The sequence below is a fragment of the Chrysochloris asiatica genome, unplaced genomic scaffold, assembly GCF_000296735.1.
Source record: "Chrysochloris asiatica unplaced genomic scaffold, ChrAsi1.0 scaffold00001, whole genome shotgun sequence".
Taxonomy (NCBI): domain Eukaryota; kingdom Metazoa; phylum Chordata; class Mammalia; order Afrosoricida; family Chrysochloridae; genus Chrysochloris; species Chrysochloris asiatica.
In genome coordinates this window covers 30598694-30624974 of record NW_006408519.1, presented here as the reverse complement: position 1 = coordinate 30624974, position 26281 = coordinate 30598694, and the positions used below count along the sequence as shown (strand labels likewise).

Genomic DNA, 26281 nt, shown 5'->3' with positions numbered 1-26281 from the left:
AACGCTTACCTTTGGCACCACAACAGAACTCAGAGCTGTGTTCCTATGAGTACTTAAAACTCCCTCCCCTCCTCTCCATTCAGTATTCTTCACAGCTCAACCTCAGAGTGACCTAAAATCACTGGACCCGATGGTTTGGAAGTTACTGCTGACCCAGAAGTCCATGTTTCTACATGACATACTGTCTGGACACAGCTAGTTCTAGCTCCCCACCCCACCCCTTGGTTTATAAAACTTTTCAAAAATAAAAACCAGGACCCTTGAGAGTTGCTAGAGTGAAACAAATGAGAAGTTGAAAGTGCCCCAAACTTTTCAGAAGTGAGTTCTACTCACAACTAACAAGCCTGGGGTTTACTGCACCCTGTGGCCCACACTGTGTTCTACGTCCAATGTTAACAATTCCTCAGATTGTGCTCCTGACCATCAGCAAGAGACCACAACCCACCAACTGCCTGCATTTATGCTGAAAACCAAGCATACCTCTAGACTCACAGCAACCCTGGTCTAGAGTTTCCAAGAACTAGCTGGTGAGTTTGAACCACCAACCTGTGGTTTAAACTGACTTTGCATTCCAGTGCTTTATCCCATAGTGCCACACCAGGACTCCTATTAATCCTCAGTTTATTCTCTGTAAAGTGGGAATGATAATGCCCATCCCAGCAGGACTGTGGGAGAACCACTGTGATGAAAACTCCATGAAGCAGCTAGCACGTCTCTCAGCACATGGCACCAAACCAAACCCCAACTCCATTGTCATCGAGTGACTTCTGACTCACACCAACCCCACAGGCCAGAGCAGTACTGCTCCATAGAGCTCCCAAGGCTATACATCTTTATGGGAGCAGACAGCCTCAGCTTTCTCTCACAGAGACGCTGGTGGGTTTGAACTCCTCATCTTGCTGTTCACAGCCCAACACACAACTAACTCACTGCATCACCAAGGCTCCTTGAGCATATGGTAAGAAAACTCAAACCAAGCCTACTGCCACTGAGTCAATTTCAACTCACAGTGACCCTATATAGGAATTCGGAGCCTAAATCTTCACTGGAGCACACTGCTTCACCTTTCTTCCACAAAGTAGTTGGTTGGTTTGAACCGCTTATCTTGCCATTAGCAGTCCAATGCATAACCCACAGTACGACCAGGGCTCCTTGGGCACAGGGTTGTTGTTATTGTTAAGTGTCACTGAGTCGGTTTTGACTCATAGCAACCCTGGAGAGGGTTTCCAGGGAGTAGCTGGTGGGTTTCAACCACTAACCTTACAGTTAGCAGTCCAGTGCTTATCCTACAGCACTATACCAGGACTCTTGGGCACATAGTAAGGATCCTCAAATGTTTGCTTATAACCTCTTCATGCCCTCTCAGTTTGTAGGGAGCTCAGGCATTGTTGACCAAATCCATAAGGCTCTTTGTTCCTGAGATTCTGACTTATCGCCTAGGGATCTGGGAAGAGCCCAGGTCACCTGAGTTAGGAACCACCCAGGTCTCCATAATAAGACACTTTGAGACATATGACAGCAGGAAGGGCCAGGTACCACTTTCATTGAAGAGACTTTTGGAGCGGGCTATGTCTTCAACCAAGGCAACGGAACAGATGTCTAATACAGCCACCATTTCTGGTACACTTACCTGCAGAAGTTCAAATACAGCGAGGAGGTCCCCTCCAGAGAGGTTCCCACAAAAGATGGGGTGATAACTCAACTTGGGTGGCTCATAGTCCTGGTCAGCCAGCTTCACAACAGGAGCGGCCACTGTGGAACCCAAATATTCAGGCTTTCCCTGTTAGGGCAGAAAAGAAAGAGACTTTTGTCCCTAGTGTTACATTCTAGATCCCGACTCCTGTGAATGCAATTTTGCAAACAATCGTCTGGGTATTGTCAGCATCAGAGCCTCCTTCTTGTCCAGTCTCCTCCTCTTCCTCTGCCAACCTTTTCTAACTCTTTTCCAATGGCTTGGGGAACAGTGGAATCCATTCAGGCTTCCAGGAAAAACTCTCAGAGGGTCATCTGAGGGGATTCCTGCTCGAGGGTTATTTTAGAGGATGTTATGAGTTGAATTATATCTCCCCCCCCCTAAAAAAATATGTGTTGGAACCCTAACTTGTATGCCTGCAGATATAATCTAATTTAATGTACTATAATCACCATCCAAAATGCAGTTTAATCAATGTGATTAATCAATCGGTTGAGATCATCCCTAGTCACTTCTGAGTTGTATAAAGAGCGGTGATGACAGAGACACGGGCAGATAGTTGTAAGATCTGATGGTGAGGGAGACAGAGAGCCTACAAGCCCCAGAACTGCAAGGACTGTTGGTTACTAGAAGCTGAAATAGACAAGGAAGTTCCTCTGCCTAGAACCATACACTGCATTTGGACTTCTGGCTGTCTCAACTATGAAAAAATAACTTTCTGTTTTTTACAGTCACCCACTTGTGGTTTATGTATTACGGCATCACTTCTTGTTGTTGTTGTGTGCTGTGGAGTACGTTCCTACTCATAGCGACCCTGTATATAGGGTTTCCGAGGAGCAGCTGGTGCATTTGAACTGCGGACCTTGCGGTTCAAACCATGCTTGAGTCTACTGCTTACTTACAGCATCACACCAGGACGACGAGGTACTAGGTAATTAAAGCAGGGAGGGGTAACTCTCCTCAGCTCAGGGGAGTAAAATGACCTCTGGGGTAGATTTGAAGGATAAGGGAGATATAAGGGGGCACCAAATGAGCACTGGAGTCTTGGTGTGGCTCTGTAGGATCAGCACTAGACTGTGAACCACAAGGTCAGCAGTTCAAACCCACTAACTGCTCTTTGGGCTGTTATGAATTAGAACCAACTGGATGACACTTAACACAACAGCTCATGAGCCCTGGGAGTGCAGTGACACCATACAATAAGCACTGGACTGAGAACCACAAGGTCCATGGTTCAAGCCTGCCAGTCAGTCTTCAGGAGGAAGATGAGGCTTTCTGCTCCTATGAAGATGTAAAGCCTCAGAAACCCTATACAGTGTCTCTGTGTGTTAGAAATCGACTCAAGGGCACTTAACAACAGCAAATGAGCCCGGGTGCTGTAGGACAGGCGCTGGACTGGTAACTGTGAGGTTGGGAGTTCAAACCCACCAGCCACTCTCAGAAACCTGATACAGAGTTGCTATGAGTCGGAACCAACACAATGACACACAACACAACAAGAACAACAGATGTTCCAAAGGACCTCCAGAGTAAGGCATGAGTGAGGCTGGGAACATGAGTTTTGAAGTCCAAGCAACCTGAATTTGAATCCCCAAACCTGCTACTTTCTAGCTCCAGACCTTGAGCCAAATATTCCACCTTTTGAGCCTCATACCTAAAAGAGGTTCAAACAATACCCATTCCACAGGACTGTGAGAAGAACTTTATCATGATATCTAAACTCAGTGTTGGATTATGCTGAAGGCAGTCTAAGAATGAATTTACTCGTGCTTGCTTACTAATTTGTGGTGAGCAGTTTTGCATCAAAGATGTAGTAGAGATAAATAAAGATGTGGTGGAACTCAAAGGGCACTCCCATCCCTATTAGGGATTGTGAATTTGAAAAGAGGCTTTGATTCTGTAGGAAGGTTCTGTGCGGTTGGCAGAGAGACAGAGGCCAGCCAGACCAAGAAGCAAAATCTTTGATTTGGTGAAAAATGTGAAATTGTTCACTGCAGATTAGTAAGTAAGCTTATGCTTATCTTGTTTACTGGGTAACCTGACACTGATGCACTGTGGCTGCTATATACTAAATGGTCAATCCATCAGAAGAAATGATCATGGGGATGATGAGGAGAAGGTAGGTAAATATCTTTAAATGAAGAGATAGCTGTGCTTAATATTAATTGGGTAATAAAAAGGATATTATACTTGCTTGTATGTGTATATATGCTTGTATGTGTGTCTATATACGAGCACTTGTGATGCTGTAGGATAAGCACTGCACTGCTAACCAGCAAGGTTAGCACATTTGTGGGAAAAGAAAACCTTATCTTTCTCCCACAAAGCAGCTGGTGGGTCAAACCTCCAACCTTGTGGTTTACAGTCCATTGCTTGTCTAACAGAATTTATATATATATTGTTGGTGTTGTTAAGTGCTGTCGAGTTGGTTCTGATTCACAGCAATCCTGTATGGGGTTTCCAAGGTGCAGCTGGTGAGTTTGCACCCATGACCTTGTAGTTAGCAGCCCAGTGCTTAGCCAGCTGTGCCCCAAGATCTCCTTCAGCTGGGAAGAGTTAAGGAAAATTAGCTGTGGCCAGAAAAAAGTAAACTTAAATCTAAGTAACTAACTTGCTAAATATAAACTCATTCCCTACAGAACCAGCAGGCTGTAATGAGGGCACAAGTCACGGAGTGATGGGAGAAAGTTCTAGACTGAAGCAGGTCTGGAAGAATCAAATTCCAGTAATCTGATCACCACCTTTGCAGTGTGGTTCTGACTTAGCTTCAGCCAACATGTATGAAGAGTCCTGGTGTGACCCTGTATGATCAGCATTGGACTGCAAGGTAGGTTCGAACTGCAAGGTTGGCAATTCAAACTCACCAGCTGTTCCTCAGAAACCCTACATAGGGTCCTTGTGAGTTGGAACCAACTCGACGGCACTTAATAACAACAACATGTATGAACGGGACCTTCTGCATGTCTGTATCTATCTCTCTGAGCAAAGTACAAATGGTCTACACTCTCTTTCTCTCCTTCATTTCCCTTTCAATTTAAGTATGCTTGCTTTTCCTGTGAAGGGCTTGGCCAGGGTCAGTGCCCAGGAAGGCCATTACTGAACGGAAATCTAGAAGGATCAGAAAGCAAAGGGGACTCCATCTAGAAGTGGATTTTGCTTAGCAGGAGGTTTCAATGATCCCTGTCTGCTGTTGTTGGATTTCAAATAAAAAACTGTTAGGGTTGGAGGCATCTTGTTAGGAACAATGTTGAATGGTACTTAGTTTGTGTCCCTCTCTATTGAAAATCTATACAGATGTACCTCAGAGCTATTTTAGGTTTGCTTCCAGATAATCTCAATAAAGCAAATATTGTAATAAAGTGAGTCATTACCAATTTGCTGTTTCTCAGTGCATAAGTTATGTTTATACTACATTGTAGTCCCTGAAGTATGCAATACAACAAAGGTTGAAATGTGATAATGACCAAAATGTGATACAAAGTAAATAAATGTTATTGGAAACATGGTACCTATCGATTTGTTCAATGTTAGGTTGTCACAAACCTTCAATTTGTAAAAACGCAGTTATGGGTGAAGTGCAGTAAAGTGAGGTAAGCCTTGTAGTACACTGAAAACAGTAGAAATCATACTCCATAAACATACATACCTGCCCAACGTAAACCCCAGAGAGTGTGTGGCATGGAGAGTCAGAGCGCCCCCTGTGTAAGGGAGTGCAGCCACACCAGGCACCCCCCTCACAGGGCCGCACGAGCACAGGAAACGTGGGTTCAAGTCTTAGCCCAGCCTCCAGCTACCTGTAACCTTGGGTGGGGTGGGGTGGGGGCCAGTGATCACTGCCCAGAGCCTCACCACGGCATCGCTGTCGTAGAGTTCTACCACCACGGAGGGCGGCGACTCCACCAGCTCCTTCTGGTCTCCGTGCAGTACCAGGTCACTGAACAGCAGCATCTGGTTCCAGGTAGGGGACAGGGTCTGGGAAATGACCTGGGAGGTGGGGTCAAGAGCAGAGCCAAAGATCATTCGATTGGTTGGAGGGGACTCCAAGGCATAGTCAACATGTAAGCATGGGGGGTGCAAAGACACCATATCTTCGTCATCATCCCTCATTGATTCAACTTTAAGCAACAACATACATTGAGCTATGTGCTTGATGCTAAGGGACACAAAGATCCCCTGCCCTCAAGGAGCTTTGTCCTTATTATGTATCATGAGCTATCCCCTACAATGGTTAACAGACTACTTACAAACACAATTTCAACTCCATCTCACAACAGTGCTAGGATGACAATACTGTTCTTGTTGCTAGGTGTTGTTGAGTCAGTTCTGACTCATGTGACCCCCTGTTCAGTAAAACAAACCCTCACCTCGTCCTCCACCATCTTCACAATCATTGCTCCTCCCACAGTTGCAGCCACCATGCTAACCCATATTGATGAGGGTTTTCTTTTTCTCTGACACTCTATTTTACCAAGCCCTATGTTGTTCTCCAGGGACCGGTCCCTCCTGATAATATGTCCAGAGTACATGAGATGAACTCAATACCCTTTACTGATCTCTTCCTATGTGCTGACTCCTCTGTTTTTTGTGCATGATGTCATTCAAACTTCACACAATTCTGGGAGGTGGCTACAGTTATTTACCCACATTTTATAGGCCAAGAAACTGAGATAAATCCAGAGCGAGCAAGAAGTAGGACAGGGACTCAACTTAGGTCATCTGGTACCAAAGCCAAGCTGCTAAATTCAAGCACCCCAGCAAGTGGATGTCAATAGGAGCTTATTTTATAGAGAGGTGAACTGAGGATGGGAAGAGATCTATTGATTCTTCATTTATAAGAAGATTACTTTGCATCATCAAATCCCTTAAATGGAGTTTCAATCTAAATTCCTTATACTGAAGTCTACTGTTTAGTGAATATTGATTTGACAGTAATGAACCAACCAGGGTTTTCAAGACACCCCTCAGCATTTGCACAAACAGCTCTCTTTCTCTCATGAGGTTTGCTTTTGGGAGCCAACTGTGACATTGGTAGTTAGCAGTAACTGTTAGGCAGATGGAAAAACCCAAGGACAAAGACGGACAATCACCTACTGGACTGCTCTAGCATCAAGAGTGTCTCACTCCAAGCCCCCTGCCAGGCCATTCAAGCCATCTTTGGAAAAAGAAAAAAAAACCCTAAACTTACTGTTTTTGAGTTGTTTCCAACCCTGCAGAACAGAGGAGAACTCCCTAAAGAGTTCCCAAGCCCACAACCTTTACAGATTGTAGAAACAGACGGTGGTCACATCTTTCTGCCATGGAACGGCTGGTGGATTTGAACTGCCTACTTTTTGCTTAGCAGCCAACTAAGTGCTTAGCCACTGTACCTCCAGGCAGGGTCTATTTGGACTTGCTTCCTCTGCTCTGTTATTGGATGTCTGCAACCATGCCAGATGCAGAGCCAGAGGCTGAGCTTGTTTGCAGGGTTGGAGGGCTCCGGCAGAACAGAAGCTGCCCCATCAGTATATGAGGTCAGTCCTGGAGACAGAAGGGTCAGTCCTGCAGGTCCCAATCTCATTCTCCCTCTCCCTGGCTGAGCTGGCAAATGGGAGCTGCCACAGGTCCTTGGGAAACACCCACAGTCCTCTGCCTGCACCCTGACCCCTCGCTGTTCACTGCAGGAAGCACTGGAGAAACTGCCCAGACTCCAAAGCCCCAATCAAACTGCTAGCCCCTCAGAGGAGTTTTCCAAGAGCCTTCCCTACTCGCAGCATTAAATCATGTGCACTGTTGTCAAGAAAGAGTATTTTTAATGCTTTTCCAATCATAAAAATGCCATAAACTTTCACGTTGCCCTTTCCTTCTTGCGTTTAGAGTATTTTGTGCCTTGGAAGCAATGATGTATATTCATCATTCTTTATTCACCCAACTCTCCACCTGACATGTCAGGGAAAATCTCTAACTTTTCTGCCAGAGGAGAATGACTCCAGCAGACCTGGAGCCAGAAGTTATGAAATGCAGAACAAAGTCACCCCATGTCAGTAACTGACATCATAAAATCTTTATGTTTTATTTTCATTTAAAATATAGAAATGGGGTCTCTTCAGCACCTGACAAGTGTGATGCCAAAGCAGTTTCATAATCTTCACTGTCTTCCCTGTGGGAGTCTTTTGATGGCTTCCTTGATACTTCTGGCTGTTAAATGTCACTTGATAAACTTCCAGGGGCCAGCATCCATCTATCTATCCATCCATCTGTCTTGACCATTTATTCATCCATCCATCTGTTCAATCACTCATTCATTCAACACATATTTATTTATTAAGACCAACAATGTGCTGAGCACATCTCAAACACAGAAAGTCCTCAATAAATATTTGCATGAATGAATGAGTGGATGTTGATCTGTTCTCAGAGTTGGCCCATGAGTGGAAGGACCACCTTTAAAGAATCTTGAGGACTATCCAACTAAAACCACATTCTCCCCCACTTCTCTGTCTGACATCCATGGTTAGTCGCATTTCTTAAAGGCTTTCTATAAAGCATTTATGCACTGTAGCTGGGTTCAGTGACATTGACTGGGAGGTTATGACAGTTAGCTAACAGTATAAGAGAGTATGAGAGATTAGGGACAGAGCATGGCTTTCGTATGGGAGTTTAACTCAGAAGCACTTGGTGTGTATAAATAGAACACTGAAAGCAGAGCCTTAAGTTCATCTTCAAATCCTGTTATGAGACTAGAATCCATGTGGAATTTTAAAGCTGCCTTTTCTAACAGCAGTTTCTCTAATCTTTGTGCTGACATACTGAAATACCCTAATGGAAGTATTTTCTCTGAAGCCTGGCGGATCCCAGGGTGTCTCTCCTCTATGGTCAAACAGCTGCAGGATGCAAAAGACTATGCCCAAGGATCTTGATCACAGCATCATGGATAAATCTTCTTTACAACGAATCCCCAGAAACAGACATGCTTTAGAAAGTAACTTTAAATAGTAGGTTCCCAGAAAAGTCTGTCCTGCCATTGATGTCCTATGACTATCCTATAATTAACTGAAGAGCACATATACTTGTGATAGTTAGGTTTTGCGTCAGCTTGACTGGGTCAGGATTCCCACTGGTTTGGCAGTTGATCTGTCGTTGTCGTTAGGTGCCATCCATCAAGTCGGTACCGACCCATAGCAGCCTTATGCAAAAGCAGAATGAAACACTGCCCGATCCTGGGCCAACCTCACTACTGTTGCCACTCTTGAGTCCATCGATACTGCCAGTTGGCCAATCCATCTCGTTGGGCGTCTTCCTCTCTTTCTCTGTCCCTCCACCTTACCAAAAAAGATATCCTTCTGACAATATGTCTGAAGTATGAGAGGCAAAGTTTGGCCATCTTGGCTTCCAAGGAGCACTCTGGCTTCACTTCTTCCAAAATGGACCTATTGGGTTTTTTGGCAGCCCATGGCACTTTCAATATCCTCCTCCAACACCATATCTCTTTGGCCCTCTCGCCTTCATCCTCACCCTCCAAAGCCTTCCTCTTTGGGAACTTTCTCCAAGATTCCCAAGTCCCACACTCTCAGCCACCTTGCTATGAAATAGTCTGAGCCACAAAGTCATTTCATAAAGGAGAAATTTGCAGAGCCAGTCTTCTGAGAGAGAATAAATCCTGAGAGAACATGATCTAACGAAGAAAGCATTGCACAGAGACTCAGGTGGACTGTAGACCCTCCACATTTCAGCTCCAGGTGCATAACAAGGAGAGAGACTGATGGAAGTCAGTATCTGATCCACTTCCTTTAACCCCAGATAACCACACAAGGCAGTACTTTCCAGCAGATAGCAAAACTGAAGCACAGAGGGGGTTCAAAGTGCTCAAAGCCCCTTAGCTGAGCCCTCCATGGGCCTGGGAGTGGGCGTTGTGAGTGTATTCTGGGTATGCTCTAACAGGGTTCATTCCTGAGGTACTGGCATCTACTTGGTGTTTCCTAGCAGGAGAGCAGCAGAACCAGAGTCCTTTGCTCCTCCCTCATCCTTATTTCCCTTCCCATCTTCCTTCTCCCTCCCACCTCAGTCCTTCTGTGCACACCTCTGCTTGGAAACTGAGCACCTACATGAGTCCTGGCGTGGACTCACACTCCCAGTGGGGGAAGCCAGGCTGGGCTGCCCTGCTTACCTTTGTGGTCTGGCAGTGGGATTGGAAGGTGACTTTGGCAAAGGGGTCAGAAAGTCCACTGTTGTCAGCCGCAATGAGGCCCCGGGCCTGGTACATGTGAGCCCTCAGTTGGAAGAGATGTCGGGCTGTGGATAAACAATGAAAAGGAACAGGAGTTACTGGGCTTATTAGGAACGGTGTGTGTGAAGGTGTGTTTGTGTCTGTGGGTGTGTTCCAAGGAGACCGGGAGCAGTTCCTGCCTTTGAGATGGGAATGGAAGCAGGGAAGAAAGGGGTCGTGGCCGATAACTAAGAGGTCCTTCCTGTGAGCCAGGCATTCTCCCTGGGTTTTCACCAAGGTGTGTGTTAGTCCTCACAGCAACCCTGAGAAGAATACATGATTATCCACATGTGGCAGGTGCGAAAAGTGCCTCACAGAAAGGTTAGGCTGCCTCACCATGTCTGCACAATTAATCAGTACCACGGCTGGTTAACTAGGATTTGAACTCTATCTAATTCCAGAATCTACTTTTCTTTCTAAACTTCTGTATTTTCCTCTGTTCAATTCAGTGTCTCTCTCTCCTGTGTCCAGTAGTGCAGGGGTGTATGGGTGTAAAGGGGGCTATTCCGTAACCAATTCTTACTTCAATAAAGCCAGTACAGGTTTTGAATCATCCATTCATCCATTGGTCCAGCCAATGTCATTTTGAGTGTCTGTGATGCTGTAGGATAAGCACTGGACTGCTAACCACAAGGTCAGAAATTCAAACCCACCAGCCACTCCTCAGAAACCCTATACAGAGTCACTATGAGTTGGAACCAACTCGACACCACTTAGCAACAACGATAACTGTGTACTTGGTACAGTTCAGTCTTTAAGGCATCAGATGATGTTCTTGATGAGCTTCCAGAAGATAGAGAAGCACCCAGAGTATACTGACAGGAGACTAAGATGTAAATGTCCTGTGAACCAGACAGGTCAATAGTGTGTGTGAACGGGTGCAGGTGGAGGAGTTAAAGGCAGGAACGAGCACCCCTGTCTGACCAAAGGGAGTCAGAGAGGAGGCTATAGGTCAGACTGGGGTTTAGTGGGGAAACCTCCAGTAAAGTTGACTTCATCGTATTCACGGATCTATTGTGCTTTCTGACAATTGGCCCTTACAGAGCTCCTCTTGGTTTTATACATTCCTTTATTCTCTTTTACACCCTTACCCATTCTTGTTGCCTTCCTCTCCCAAAGGCAACTGCAGTGCTGGGTTCGGTGGGAGTTGGTGTTGACATGGAATTGGTATACAGGTACTCTCACACAGCAATCTAAGTCCATAGCCTCCTGATGCTACTTCTAGGCTCAGGTCTCACAGGCCCATCCAGGCACTTGGGCTAGGTTATTCAGCCTCTCTGTGCCTTTGTTTCCTCACCTGCAAAATGCAGGTAATGCTAGTTTCTATCTCAGAGGGTTGTTTTGAAGATTGAAGGGCTGGGAACCATGTGTGGCCCATGGGAAGACCCTGAGAAGAGGTGGGAGGCTGTTAGCACCACTGTCAGTGATACTGATTGTAATCTAATCTCGTGAGTGTGACCTGGGTGTGTTTCCTCATTTGTTCATCCACGCACGTGGAACGGCATTCTACTTGGCATTTCAGCAGAGGCCCAGCCTGAGTGTCCACCACTGGGGTAGGGGACAGGAAGCATGTCAGGGAGCAAGCAACATGGCTGGACTTCAACAACTGGGGGCTTAGTGGGAAAAAAGTAGGTGGGGCAAGAAATATGTAACACAATACTATTCTCATGTATTAAGGATACATGGTCAGTTCAGGTTTGCCAAAGCACACTCACCTTAAAAGGGGACTGATTTCAGGGCAGGTGGCACTGCCTTTGGAGGGGAGCCCTAGAGATGAAGGCATTTGATAGGCAGGGATGGGTGTCGGCAGGGCTGTGGAGAAATTTCCAGGTGGCTGGAACAGGGTGGGTCAAGACAAGGACAAAAATGCCAAGCCATATTAAGAGACAGAATATGATATGAGCTAGAGTAGAGGGTCCCAGAGCAAAGCAGATGTCACCATACTGTTGAGAGCTTGGAGGTTGGAGTGAGGCATTGAGCCCAATTTAGGAAGCCTTTGGGAGCTCTTGAAGGTCTTTGCCCATGAGTTGTGGAGAACAGAGAAATGTTTAGGACGATGAGACTATGAGTCAGGCAAGTAATGGCTGGAAGGACATCAATAAGAGACAACATCACTGCTCCGAGTGGGAGGTTTAAGGGCAGGTTGAGTGCAGTAGTAGTGTTGGTGGGCCTGAAATGAATAGAAGGGGAGGAAAGATGCGACAGATGTGACTCCACAGGAATTGGCCCCTGGATTGCGAGGAGGAGGGCAGGGAGGGCAAAGGGCATCAAAGAAGACTCCTCACTTGATTGCCCTGAGGTCTGGACAAGTTTCTATCCGTCTGTCCCATGCCGCTGTCTGGCTACACAGCAGCAGTATGGAGCCCGAGACTGCAAACGCCATCTGTGTCCCCACTCTTAGCCTGCAAAGGGTTGAGAAGCTTGAGTCTGCACATTCCCAAATGAAGTCCAGCTACTTGCTGTGCAAGGTGCTCCAAGCTCTGACCAGATCTCTGAGAGAAGCAGAGAAGCTATTGTTGGGACTGGGTCCCAAGTGTCTCCTGACATTCCCATCGCTCATAAACCATAAACCTTTATGGGAGCAGAAATGCATAAACTAGAGTGGAACGGCTGGGCCCTGCTAACAAGAGAGCTCCTGAAAATGGCAGCAGAAACAAGGGAATGCTCAGCTTGTTAAGTGGTTAAGTGCTGTTGAGTCAGTTCCAAGCCACAGTGACCCTGTATAGGGTTTCCAAGGAGCAGCTGATGGGCTTGAACTGCCGATTTTGTAGTTTGCAGTCCATTCCTTATCCCACAACACCACCCCAGGAATGGTCAGCAGATGCAGAAAGTCTTTGGTAGTAGTCCAACTGTCCCCTGACACACTACACAGTCACGCACATTCCCCATAGGAAAGTGAACTTGGGAATGTTTTGCCTCCCTGAGAACATCTAACTCACCCCAAAACTCACAACTGTCCAGTTGATTTGGACTCATGGCAGCCCTACAGGACACAGTAGAAGTGCCCCATAGGGTGGCCAAGGCTGGACATCTTTACAGAAACTGACTGCCATTGTCTTGCTCCTTGAAACTGCTGGTGAGTTTCAATCACCAAGTTTTTGGTAAGCAGTCAAGTGCTTTAACCACTGTATCACCAGCGCTCCTGTGAACACCCACCAGGGTTCCCAAATACTGCCATACAGCACATCTCCAGGGGTGCTATTTGCTCAGTCTAGGCTTGGCTTCCCCTACCCCTTGAAATGTTGAGTCCTACACCAAGTCTGTTCCCTGAACTAATTGAATCTGCCTCCTCTTTGCTCTCCTCACACTGAGGTAATTTATCCCTGTGTGTGGTGCACATCTCCTTTTTACTTCCTAGAGACATGTCCAATACCCCACTTTGAGCACCAGGATCCTCTCTTTCTCCACAGTCCCATGAGTTTTCTACCATACTTCCTCTCTAGGTGGTGATGGTGATGTGCCTTGGAGTTGGTTCCAACTCATAGAGACCCTGTATAGGATTTCTGAAGCTATAAATCTTTCTGGGAGCAGAAAACCTCATCTTCCTCCAATGGAACTGCTGGTAGTTTTGAACTGCTGACTGAGATTAGCACCGACTCATAACCACTATGCTACTGTTGTTGTTGTTGTTGTTATGTGTCGTGGAGTCGGTTCTGACTCATAGCGACCCTGTACAGGGTTTTCCAAGGCTGTAAATCTTTATGGGAGCAGAAAGCCTCAACTTTCTCCTGCAGAACAGCTGGTAGTTTTGAACTGCTGACCTTGCGGTTCGCAGCCTGATTCATAACCACTACACTACTAGAGATCCTTTTATCCCTAAGAGGTGAAGACTAACATTTGCCAAATGACTATTTTTTGGAAGCAAAAAATGGCTGAAGAAACAAAATTCTCCAGCAGGCGTGAGAGGCAATCTAAATCCATCCATGGCAGGGTGAGTGTAGGGAGGAGTTTGTGAGTTAACTCCCTGACACACTGCAGCAATTCAAATCCTTTTGGAAAAGTCTTTCCTCCCTCAGAATTGTTAGTCAGTAGGACAGCAAAGACACCTGGGTCCCTTGGGTCTCTACAGATCGTATCTGCAAGAACAGAATAGCGCCGTGTTGTTTCCAAAGGATGGAAGGCAGTGGGGAAAAGCAGGGTTAGGGGATAGTTTGCCCACCCCATCATTTCTTTGCTGTGTGCTCTTGAACAATTTCTGGGTATCTCTGATACCAGATGAAAAGATGTTTACTCTTTTCATCTGTAAAATGAAGAAAACTTCCAGGGATGAGGTGAGAACTACATTCAATCCTACATTAATGCTTAGGGTAACTGCTATGCATTTTCCAAAGAAAGAGCAAGGCTGGGATTTTCTTGCTTTTTATGATTTTGTTAAGCTTTTTTTTTTAATTGACTGATGGTTTACAGAGCAGATCATCAGTTTTACATTCATCAAAATCATATAATTCGTTTCATTACAATGATCGCGAACCCCTCCATGTACCATTTGTTAACAGTATTTACCCCTATTCACCTTAACTCTTGCATTCCTCCCTGGATCTTCATCGTCCCTCTATCTACCTCTCTCATTGTTTATAGCCTTCCCTGTCACCCAAGTCAACGTGTGTCTACCCTCTGTTGTTGTTCAATGACATTGAGTCGGTTCCTAATCATAGCAATCCTGTACAGATTTTTCCAGGAGCAGCTAGTAGGTTTGAACCAGCAACCTTGTGATTAGAAATCAGTGCTTATGGTACAGAACTCCAAAGTCTACCCTCTTGCCAGTGAGTATTCTTCCATCCCAGGTAACCATAATAGAATGCTTCTTTTTATCAACAAATCCTTTTCTTAACTTTTTACGAGAGTGGTCTCATACAATCTTTGTCCTTTTATGACTGACTAATTTCACTCAGCATAATGAACCTGGAGGACATTTTGGAATTCCCTAACTTTTATGCACTGACTCTGGGAACAGAAACCATGAAGTGGACCATTGGATAAATAGCTCCAGGACCTTGTCTTTGTAATGATTGGGCTAGGGTAGCCGAGGTCCACCAGTATCAGAGGGACCTTGTGCAGCACAGACACCTGGACATATGGATGATTCTCCAGTGTTCCCAACATTATACTCAGTTCAGAACACAACCTCAACAAACACGCAGCTAAAACTTTACATGTTTTTCCAGTCTGCTTTTATCTAGATTCAGCAGCACTAGATTATGCATATGAGGTGATTTACACAAAGAAAAAGGCAACTCTAAGGCATTAATGTTAATGATGAAATTCAAGTTGCATGAAAATATGAAGGCACTCATAGAAAATAATTACATGGAGGGAAAGATTACATAAAGCAAGTTGAATTTTTAGAAGCAGCCAAGAACCAAGCCAGAGAAAGATGGGTGACCATGCTATTGCCAATTTCCTTTGGGTCATCTCGGAAAGGTCAATCAGATAAAAAGGAACCGAGTTCTGATACAATCTTTGACAAGAACGCAGCTAAATGAAATAAGCAGGACACGGAAGGAGAAATATTGTACTGTCCACTTATATAAAACATCTAGAACAGGCAAATTCATAGAGACAGAACGAGGTTACCGGGAGCTAGGAGGAGGGTTGTTGTTGTTGTTACATGCTGTGAGTAGGTTCTGACTCATAGTGACCCTGTATAGAGTTTCCAAGGCTGTAAATCTTTACAGGAGCAGAAAGCCTCATCTTTCTCCCGTGGGAACAGCTGGTAGTTTCGAACTGCTGACCTTGAGGTTCGCAGCTCGTGGATGGGAGTTACTGCTTAATGGGCACAAGGTTTCTGATTAGGGTGAGGAATTGTGGGAAACAGTAGTGAAGGTTGCAGGACATTGTGAATGTAATTAAATGCCACTGAATCGTAGACTGAAAAATGGTGACAAGGACAAATTTTATGTTAGATATTTTTACCAAAATTGAAAAATAAAAACCAATACCCTGTAAAAAGAAAAACCTGCTTTGATTACTCACAAGTCCCATCAACACAAGTATTTACTGGCATTTTAGTGAAAGACATCTTTTGCATAAAATGAAAACTCAACTTGTAGAGAAATTCAGATTGCTTTCCCTCCACTAATATAAAAGCATGCATTTGTATGCCAACTGTGGTTTATGACTTCACCTCATTCTATTTAGATGAGACATTGGTCAGTAAGGAAGATAATGTAGACACTATATTAATAGAAGGCAACTAAGTTGATCCTCAAGTTATATGCCAACAATCCATGCTACGTTTTCCTCCTCCCTGTTCTCTCAGAGACATTGAATGGCATCTTGCCCAGTAGGCATCATACCTTGGTAGAGCAGGTTGGCTGGAGGGTGATTGGCAGCAGTTGCTTTGGAGGGTATTTCTGCTTCATAACCTGTTGGCAAGTTGTCCAAAATGGCACTGGAGTGTCTAGTGGAGCCCAGCCACAGATACACGTCCACTTTTGCTTGTATCGACCAACCAGCTGGCCGCTTTCCAGGAGGCTGTAGAAAGGTTAAAGGAAGACTTCCTATTAGTAAGAACTGACTATGGGCTTCACTCTTTGAGAAGGTCTGTCCTGGTGTGGTGCTGTGGATTAATGCGCTGGACTGCAAAGTTGGTTTAAACTGCAAGGTTGGCAGTTCATTCTCACCAGCTGCTCCTTGAAAACCCTATACAGGGTTGCTATGGGTCAGAACTGACTCGAGGGCACTTACCAACAACAACAATCCTGGGAACACGGTCTGGAAAACAGTTCTCAGGAGCTTCTCTTATATCAAAGTGCAAGCAATGAGCCCAACGGCCAGGCACAACTACAGAGGAGATTCCAGGGTCAGTTGAGACTGAAGCCATAAACAGGCACTGTGATATGCACTAGATCACTTAAATCTAATGAGAAACAATTGTCGTCAGCTTTGACTCATGGTGACCCCATGTGTTTTAGAGAACTGTGCTCCCTGGTGGTTTTATAGCTTGTTGTTGTTGTTGTTGTTGTTAAGTGCCATGGAGTTGGTTTTGACTCATAAAGACCCTGTACAGGGTTTCCAAGGGTCAACTGCTGGGTCTGAACTGCAGCCCTTGTGGTTTGCAATTCAATGCTGACCCTATGGGCACCACACCAGGAGTCCTTTGATAGGCAGACACTATGATAAAACCTAGGTGCTGCCAACTTGACTCCAATTCATAGCCACCTGATAGCATAGTGGGTTATGAGCCAGGCTGCCAACTGCAAGGTCAGCCATTCAAATCTACCAGCTGTTCCATGGGAGAAAGATGAGATTTTCTGCTCCCATAAAGACTTACAGCCTCGGAAACCCTACATAGGGTCACTATGAATTTGAACCAACTGTATCTACATCACCACACCACCATGTGTGTCAGAGTAGAGCTATGCTCCATAGAGCTTTTCTAGGCAATGAAGCAATCAATGTAGCCTAATCAGTTGCGATCAAGTTGAGCCCAGCTCAGGACCTCTCTGTATGTGCCAGGGTAGAAATATACTCCATAGGGTTTTCAATGGCTGATTTTTCAGAAGCCGATCACCAAGATGTTCTCCCAAGATGCCTCTAGGTAGACTTGAACCGTCAAACTTTCATTTGCAGTCAAGTGCATTACCATTTACACTGCCCAAGGATTTCAGGTACTTTGATAGCCCGTTTCACAGATGAGGAAACACAGGATTAAAGAGATTAAATGAGTTGTCCACAATCACTCAGCTTTAAGGGACAGAATCAGGTCTTGGACCCAGGAGTTGGTAAGTACCTTTGAGTCAGTTCCTGCTCACAGTGACCCTGTATAGGGTTTCCTAGAGTATTTGTTTTTATTTAAATCTGTACTGGAGCAGAGCTGCTGACAGACTCAAATCATAGTCCAATGCTTATTACATGGAGACATGCTCCCCGGGACCCAAGAGAGATAAGTCTAAATGTCGACTCTAGAATCTGAACCCCCAAAGCCTGCCTGTGTCTGAGGTGAAATCTCTGTTCCTGGAGCTTCCAATTACTAGTCATAGTTCTTCCTTTTAAGTTTGGTCAGAAAACTTTAAATACGTCTTCCATACATCAGGCCTTCATGTGCTTGAAAAAGCCTACCTGTCCGTCCCCTTCACATTCTTTCTTCCTTGACTGAATACCTCTATGAGTACTTCTTCCTTCATCCTATCTTCCTGCAGTACACTTTCCAATTTTCTTATTTTGCCTGGGCTCTGATTTGTATATTGACATGCATTTGAATTTCTAGATTTAAGTGTGTATCAGTGTGTATGGTATAAGTATGTGTATAAGGTAGTGTGTGTGCATATCTATATAAGTGTGTGGGTGGATTTTCAACATGTAAAGGACACAGCTCCCACAGTGTGGCTTCTTGATTTCTCAATAGCCCCATCTAAGGAGTTCCAAGCTCCAAGCTTGGCTGTATTCAGGAGGTTGGCAAGGCCATCATTCTTAGAGTGGCCTATGGCACTTGAGACGCTGCTACCTCTCCAGAATGTGTTGATTCTTCTAAGTGCCTCTTCCTAATGTTTCTTAGGATTTCCTGTTAGTAATTCCCCTTTCTTTTGCACCACTCCTTCTCAAGAGAGAATCACAAAATCCTACTATGAAACGCTTGAACTCGCTCTGGCAATTTCTCAGGTAACCCTGGAGAGCCCCTGGATCCAACACTGAGCATGGCAGTATGTCTGTTAAACTTGCTCTTTGTAAAATTCATAAAAAAATTTTAGCAACTCCTTTCAACAACTACTTCATCTACTGAGAGAGTGGGGTCTGGAGGACACAAGGACCACTAACACTCAGTTCCAACTCTCCCTCTCAGAGCTCATGTCTACACAGAAGATTGTTATGGACTGAATTATGTTTCCTGCCCACTGCCTGCACCCCTGAAAATATGTGTTGAAATCCTATTCCTATTTCTAAATATGATCCCATTTGAAAACAGGGGTTTTCTTTTGTTATGTTAATTATACCATACCATACCAGTGTAGGGTAGATCCTAAGCTACTTTTGAGCTATAAGAAGAATGAATAGTCACAGAGACATGAACACAGAGAGAAGACAGACACCAAGTGATGCTAGGGAACATTCAGGGACTCTGGAGACTCCTAATAAGGAGGAACCTTCCCCAGAGCTGTGTCCTGAATTCAGACTTTCAGCTTCCAGAACTGTGAGAACATAGATTTCTTTTCTTTAAAGCCCCCCACTCATGGTATTTCTGTTACAGTTGCATTAGAAATATGACTGAGACCAAACTTGTTTACTCCAGTGCAAGGCCAAGTGTAAGTGAGAAAATGCTTACAGGGAAGAGAATTTTTGTTTTTCACGTACATGACTGGACCTCAAACACCACTTTGGAATTGGCCCAGTATAGAAAGCATCCAGAAAAAAAGTGCCTGGGCACAGGCATGGTGAGAGGAACTAATATAATAATACAAGAGCTAAGGTTTAGTGAGTGCTTACACCAAGCCAAGAACATTGCTGAGTGACGTCAGGAACAAAGGAGCTGCAACCAGTGAGCAAAAGAGTTGTGCCAAAGAATGGTGCAGCTGAGAGGAAGAGCTCCCGCTTCAGTATACGGAGGAGTGTGGGCTTAATCTTGTCCTTAAGGAAAGTGATTCCACTATTTACTCACGTCAGTGAAACAGATGGTTACAGAGCCCTAAGGCCATTTTGTTGTTGATAGACAACCTAGTCTTTAACTATAAGAAGACAGATAAGCCTCAACTTAATCATTTCTCTAGTAATAATAATAGCTAAAACGTATCAAATAGGTCAACCAAACAAATGCTTATTGAGAACCTAAGGTTATTTTGTTGTAATCAAAGCAACTATTCTGCCATTTGTAGGTATCACTCAGACATCAACTCACAAGGCCAGTCTGATATTTTTGACTCCTGTTGGTTCATAGTGAGATCACTTATGTTTGGCATCTGGGAATCATTCAAAAAATAGTTGTTAAATTATCATTTTTTCTAATAATAAAATTTAACAAGTGCTAAACATGGTATTTTCAATAACCTCATATGCATGCAAAAGCTGGACAGTGAATAAAGAAGACCGTAGAAGAATTTGTGCATTTGAGTTATGGTGTTGGAGGAGAATATTGAAAGTGCTATGGGCTGCCAAAAGAACCAATAGATCCTTTCTGGAAGAAGTGCAGCCAGAGTGCTCCTTGGAGAGCAAGATGGCCAAACTTCGTCTCACATACTTGGGACATATTGTCAGGAAGGACCAGTTGCTGGAGAAAGATATCATGTTTGGTACCATAGAGGGTCAGAGAAAAAGAGGAAGACCCCCAACGAGATGGATTGGTCAAGTGGCAGCATCGATAGACTCAAGTGTGGTAACAGTAGTGAGGTTGGCCCAGGATTGGCCAGTGTTTTGTTGTGCTGTGCACAGACAGTGTAAGATCGCTATGAGTCGGTACCGACTCGATGGCACCTAACAACAACAACTAACACTTACATTGTTCCAGGTCCTGGTCTAAGTTCCATCCTTATGCATAACATGTTCTAATTTTTGCATTTTGTATGTAACAAGTCCCAGGCTACCATTAATCCTCACAATAATCCTGGAAGGTAGATGTTTTTATTATGTGAATTTTAAAGATGAACAAATAGAGGTTAAGGCATATGAGAGAGAGGCAGGGACAAACCAAGACTCAAACCCAATCCTACCTGGCTCTGTAAGGACCAAACTGATTTTACCTGATTTTGCCTACCTAGAGACTGCTTGACTGAACTCTAGTCAGGCTCAGGAAAGCATTTTAAATAGACAAGGCCTCAGTTTTAGTTCCCTCCAGAGACAAGGTCAATCTCCATTCTGTTCATTAGCCTGAACACGTCCTCTAGCTCCAAGAAAATGATATATGTATAAATAGCCAGGCAGCTCAAGGCCAGAGGCCAGATGTTTTCCTTTACCCTAGCCTAAAAACAAAGACTACCAGTCCTGACCAATTAAACTGTAACATCTCATAGTTTGCCAATTGTTAACCAATCCAAAGATTGTAAAGCTGAGAAACCTGAGCTGTTTGAAAACTCTATAAAAACCCTGCAGACAATGAATTCAGGGCTCTTTCCCTATTCTGCTGCGTTGGATAAGGTTAGAGACCTGGCTCGAGCTTGATTAAACTACCCTTATGTATTTGCATCGGTACACGGCTCCTGGGTGGTCTTTGGGGACCCCGAATTCTGGGCATAACAGCTCCAGGTACCCTTCTCCTAACCAGTGCTCCTTGCATGCACATCAGTGCCTATGAATTCCCTGGACTTCAGGTTCAACCATCAACAGGTCTGGGGTAGAGCTTGAGAGCGTGTGTTTCTCCCTGTGGATGCTGACCCTGTGGTCTCAGCAACAAGACTCTTAACACTTTTATGACTGAATTATTTTCTGCTTTGAATTTTTTGTTGATATCATGGGTTTTCAATAATAGAAACCATGCTGAAATCAAGGAGAACAAAATTAAGGTGATATGTATTTTAACACGATTATGTGGTAATAGGATGTGTAAGGGGAGATTTGTGTCTTCAGATTCACACAGAGATATTGGCCCAAGGCTGCTGGCAGCAGGTACTGCAATTAGGATAGCAGCTTCTCCCCCAAAAAACGGAGACGCTGAAAATGTTGGGGGGTGATGTAAGTCCAACAGGTCACAAAAGGGTTAACTTATTATGAAACATTGCCCCAAGCGAGTCTGATATTTTTTGCTTCTGTAAGTTAAACAAAAGCACCACCAGAAGTCATCATCTATTTCTACTGCTATGAAAACACCATGTCTCTGTGTGAGCTTCTATTCAGAATCCAAATTCAGGTAACATCTTGTGTAAGTTGTTACACAAGAACCACTCCTGAAATGCTCAAGTCTGCACCATCTACATTTTAAAAGACACAACTTTCAATTGCTTTTGAGACAATGGAGTTTCTCACTTAAGTATTCAAATTGGAATTCGTGCAATATGGCTGAACACTTTCCTAAGGACTCTCAAAAAACACACATTCTTCATTTCACATGTATAGTTGAACCTGACTGTGTGTCTTCCCCACCTTCTCCTTTTTCCACCACTCTGTCTCCTTTCTTCCTCATGTGCCTCCAGAGCCTGACAAACCACAGAAAGTTCTGTCCTGTGGAGAATAGCATAATGAAGTAGGGAAAGAAATCACCAGTGAAAAATATTGAAAGAATGTAAAAGAACATCAAAATCATCATCACCAATATATAAAAATTACATACAACAGAATGTTCAGGTCTTTCTCACCTACCACAGACCTCCCACAGAGGTCCTGGTCCTTGTCAACTAGCTCCAAAGAAAGAAGTAATCTTGGCAAGTCAGAGAGAGAGCAGACAAATGAAAATTCACATAAATTGTGTTAGAGTTGGTCAGTCAACACCAGTGAGAGAAAGGCTTGTTTGTCTTGTAGATGTTTCATTAAATGGTAGGACCCCAAACATGTCTTCCAGCCACTACTTTCTGCTGCACACTAGGGAAAGCTGATGGACCAGAAGATGGCACTGAGCCGAGGGTGGGGAGCAGTCAACAGATTGGGGATTACGACAGAGACCAGAGTGAGATGGAGGTTTCTTATTCCCACCAACTTGACAAAGAACCAAAGGTGGCTCAAGGAGGAGAAAAGTGAATGTGAGATACCACCCTGTGGGCTCCAAGAGCATCTGGTCCATCCATACATAGGAAAGCTTTCCTTTTGGTCTTGGCCATCCTTCTCCATGCTTCACAGATGGAAGCACCTGTCTCCTCTTCCGTAAGACAAAGACCTGAACCAGGTTAATATTAATAACAGGATCCTAGGTACAGTATTTTCCTAATATTTGTAAATAGTTTTTCTGAATGACTAAACTTCGGAGGCATGAGCTAAAAAGCTTCAAGATATTTACAGACTGCAGGATATTTCTGCACTTTAGAAAACTGATCAATGAGAACTATGAAACTCCAACAGAGGGTTACGACCACAGCCTCCTCACAGTATGTGAGCATGGAATATTTAAGGAAGCCACTCCAAGGGAAGATGTCTCGGGGGATATACTTTGAGAAACTACAGACTGACTTTCTATACCTAGTCCTACTCCACTTCCTTATCCCCAGCTCCGAAAGCTGAGTGGATGGCAGGTGTATGAGTCTTTGGACCCCATGGGGCAGCCCTAGCTCTTTTCAAACACACCCATTCAGTGAGGAGAGAGGGGAATCAAGGAAGGAGGTGGGTAGGAGTTCAAAAACAGGGTGACAATCAAAACAGGAATGAAATTAGTTTTGCTGAATCAGCTTATCAAGATAGTTCATCGTGTCACTACAATTGAATTCAACAAGAATTTAGAAGGCTATCGCCCAAAGCAATCCCAATGGCAAAAGGAAAATACTGATAAAAAAGTAATGCCAGGCTTACAGACATACTGATAAAGAGTAACATACAGATGATGAATACCATGGGGCAAAGGTTTATATTCTTTGTTGTGTTGTTGTGAAGTGCTGTTGAGTCGGTCCTGACCCATAACGACCCTGTGTAAGGTTTCCTAGGAGCAGCTGGTGAGCTTGAACTGCTGACCTTTCAGTTCAAACAGCTTTGCAGTCTAGCGTATTAACCCACATTGCCACACGAAGTCTTAGCTACGTCTATATACCCTCTGGTTTGTTTGACAGCTATTCTCTGTTCTAATATTAAGTGATGGTGGGACCCATCAAAATATTGAGGAGGGTGGAACAGTCTACCAATTTTATAGTATTTTTTTTTAGCACAGAGCTTTCTGAAATAATTTGCTATTTTTAAGACAGATTTTTCTTGCTACTTCAGCACTCTTTGGTTGGAGACATTTGAAAACAATTTCTAATTGTGGTGAATGGATGAATGACTTGGGTGAGATATTTTATTTTCTCTTTCATAGTTTTACAAGAATAGATTTAAAAAATATTTTAGACATGTGACAGAAAATAATATACAGAGCCCAGAACACCTCAGTGGATATGATGAGGACATTCCTTCCCCACGCTGCCTCCCCAATTACAAAAATGGCCCTTGGGAAGTTGGATTTATTTTTATCCCCCCCCCCTTTTTTTTCCTTGATTCTTTCCTGTTATTTATAATTCTTCATAGTGTTGAGTTCTTAACCTGGCACCCAGCAATAGCGTCCAATAAGATGTTTTGTTTTATTTCTTTTGTTAAGTATTGTTATGTTCTTATAGATGTTTTTATCATAGTTAAAAAATAATTTTTTTAATGTTAGTATTTGTTAAGTGCTTGCTCTGGGTAGTGTGTATCTCTGTGCTTTACATGCATTTATTCACTTAACCCTCACAACCACTGTCACCTGACAAGTGAAGAATGAGAGGCACAAAGATGACAGGAACTTATACAATGTCACACAGCTAGTAAATACTGGCCCTGAAGTTTCTATCCAGATCTGTCATATTTCAAAGACTATACATTGAAGAAAAACGTGGCATCAGGATTGGAGGAAGACTCATTAATAAGCTATATGCAAATGATACAACCTTGCTTGCTGAAAGTGAAGAGGACTTAAAATACTTTCTGGTGAAGATAAAAGACCACAACTTTGGTATGGAGTACATCTCAATGTAAAGAAAGCAAAAATCCTCACCATTGGACTAATAAAAACATTCTTATCACTGGAGAAAAGATTAAAGTTGCCAAAGACTTCATTCTCCTTGGATCAACCATCAACACTCATGGAAGCAGGAGTCAAGAAATCAAACAACGTATTGCATTAGGCAAATCTGTTGCACAAGACCTTTTTAAAGTGTTGAAGAGCAAAGACGTCAGTTTGAGGACTAAGATGCGCCTGACACAAGCCATGGTATTTTCAATAACCTCATATGCATGTGAAATCTGGACAGTGAATAAGGAAGACCATAGAAGAATTGATGCCTTTGAGTTATGGTGTTGGAGGAGAATATTAAAAGTACCATAGGTTTTCAAAAGAACAAAAAGATCCGTGTTGGAAAAAGTGCAGCCAGAGTGCTTCCAGTTGGAAGAAGAAGGCCAAAATAGCCAGACTTCATCTCTCATACTTTGGACATATTGTCAGGAAGAACCAGTCACTGGAGAAGGTTATCGTGTTTGGTACATACGAGGGTCAGAGAAAGACTAAAACACCCAGTGAGATGGATTGGTAAAAGTGGCAGCATCAATAGGCTCAAGTGTGGCAACAATTGTGAGGTTGGCCCAGGACCAGGCAGTGTTTCATTCTGTTGTGCATAAGGTCACTATGAGTTGGTACTGACTCAATGACACCTAACAACAACAATACAGGGCACACACAAACGACCAAACATTGTGAAAAGCACACAAACAAAAGTAGACAAAATGGATGATTGGGACATACTGAAAATTAAAAACTTACGTGCATCAAAAGACTTCACCAAAAGAGTGAAAAGGGAGCCCACAGATTGGGACAAAATCTTTTGCAATGACGCATCAGACAAAGGACTAATTTCTAAAATATATAGGAAACTAAAACACTTCTACAAGAAAAAGCCACCACTCGTCTGTCAGTTTGTTGTACTGTGGTGGCTTGGGAGTTGCTGTGATTCTGGGAGTGATGCCACTGGTATTTTAAATACCAGCAGGGTTACCCATGGTGGACAAGTTTCAGATGAGCTTCCAGACGAAGACAGACTAAGAAGAAGGAGTGATGAACTACTTCTGAACATTAAGTCACTGAAAACCTTATGAATAGCAGAGAAACACTTAGATATAGTGCCGGAAAATGAGGCCCTCAGGTTGGAAGGCACTCAACATGTGACTGGGGAACAGCTGCCTCCTCAAAGTAGAGTAGACTGTGATGACGTGAATGGAATAAAGCCTGTGGGAGTAAAGCCCATGGGATCTTCATTTGCTGATGGGGCGCAACTCAAAATGAAGAGAAACAGCTGTAAAAATCCAATGAAAATCAGAACATGGAATGTATAAAGTATGAATCTGGGAAAATTGAAAATTGTCAAAAATGAAATGGAATGTATAAACATCAACATTTTAGGCATTAGTGAGCTGAAATGGACTGGTATTGCCATTTTGAATCTGATGATCACATGGTTTACTATGCCTGGAATGACAAACTGAAGAGGAATGGTGTTGCATTCATCATCAAAAATAATATATCCAGATCAGTCATGAGGTACAATGCTGTCTGTGATAGCATAATATCCATGCGCCTAGAGGGAAGACAAGTTAATACCACTATTATCCAAATTTACGCACCATCTACTAAAGCCAGAGAGGACAAAATAGAAGAGTTCTACCAACTTCTTCAATCTGAAATCAATCAAACATGCAATCAAGATGTATTGATCATTACTGGTGATTGGAATGCAAAGGTTGGGAGCAAAGATGAAGGATCAGTAGTTGGAAAATATGGC

At 43.7% G+C, this 26281-nt stretch overlaps 1 protein-coding gene across 1 annotated transcript in view; it reads right to left on the bottom strand.

Annotated features, from left to right (window-relative positions):
* Positions 1-26281, bottom strand: part of FER1L6 (fer-1-like 6 (C. elegans)) — a 152086-nt gene that overhangs the window by 63608 nt on the left and 62197 nt on the right. Inside the window, exons 18-21 of the mRNA XM_006830693.1 lie at positions 16232-16409; positions 9837-9961; positions 5543-5677; positions 1631-1780 (exon numbers count right to left, since the gene is read on the bottom strand). Of these exons, the coding sequence (XP_006830756.1) occupies positions 1631-1780; positions 5543-5677; positions 9837-9961; positions 16232-16409 (588 nt within the window). The remainder of the gene's footprint in view (positions 1-1630; positions 1781-5542; positions 5678-9836; positions 9962-16231; positions 16410-26281) is intronic.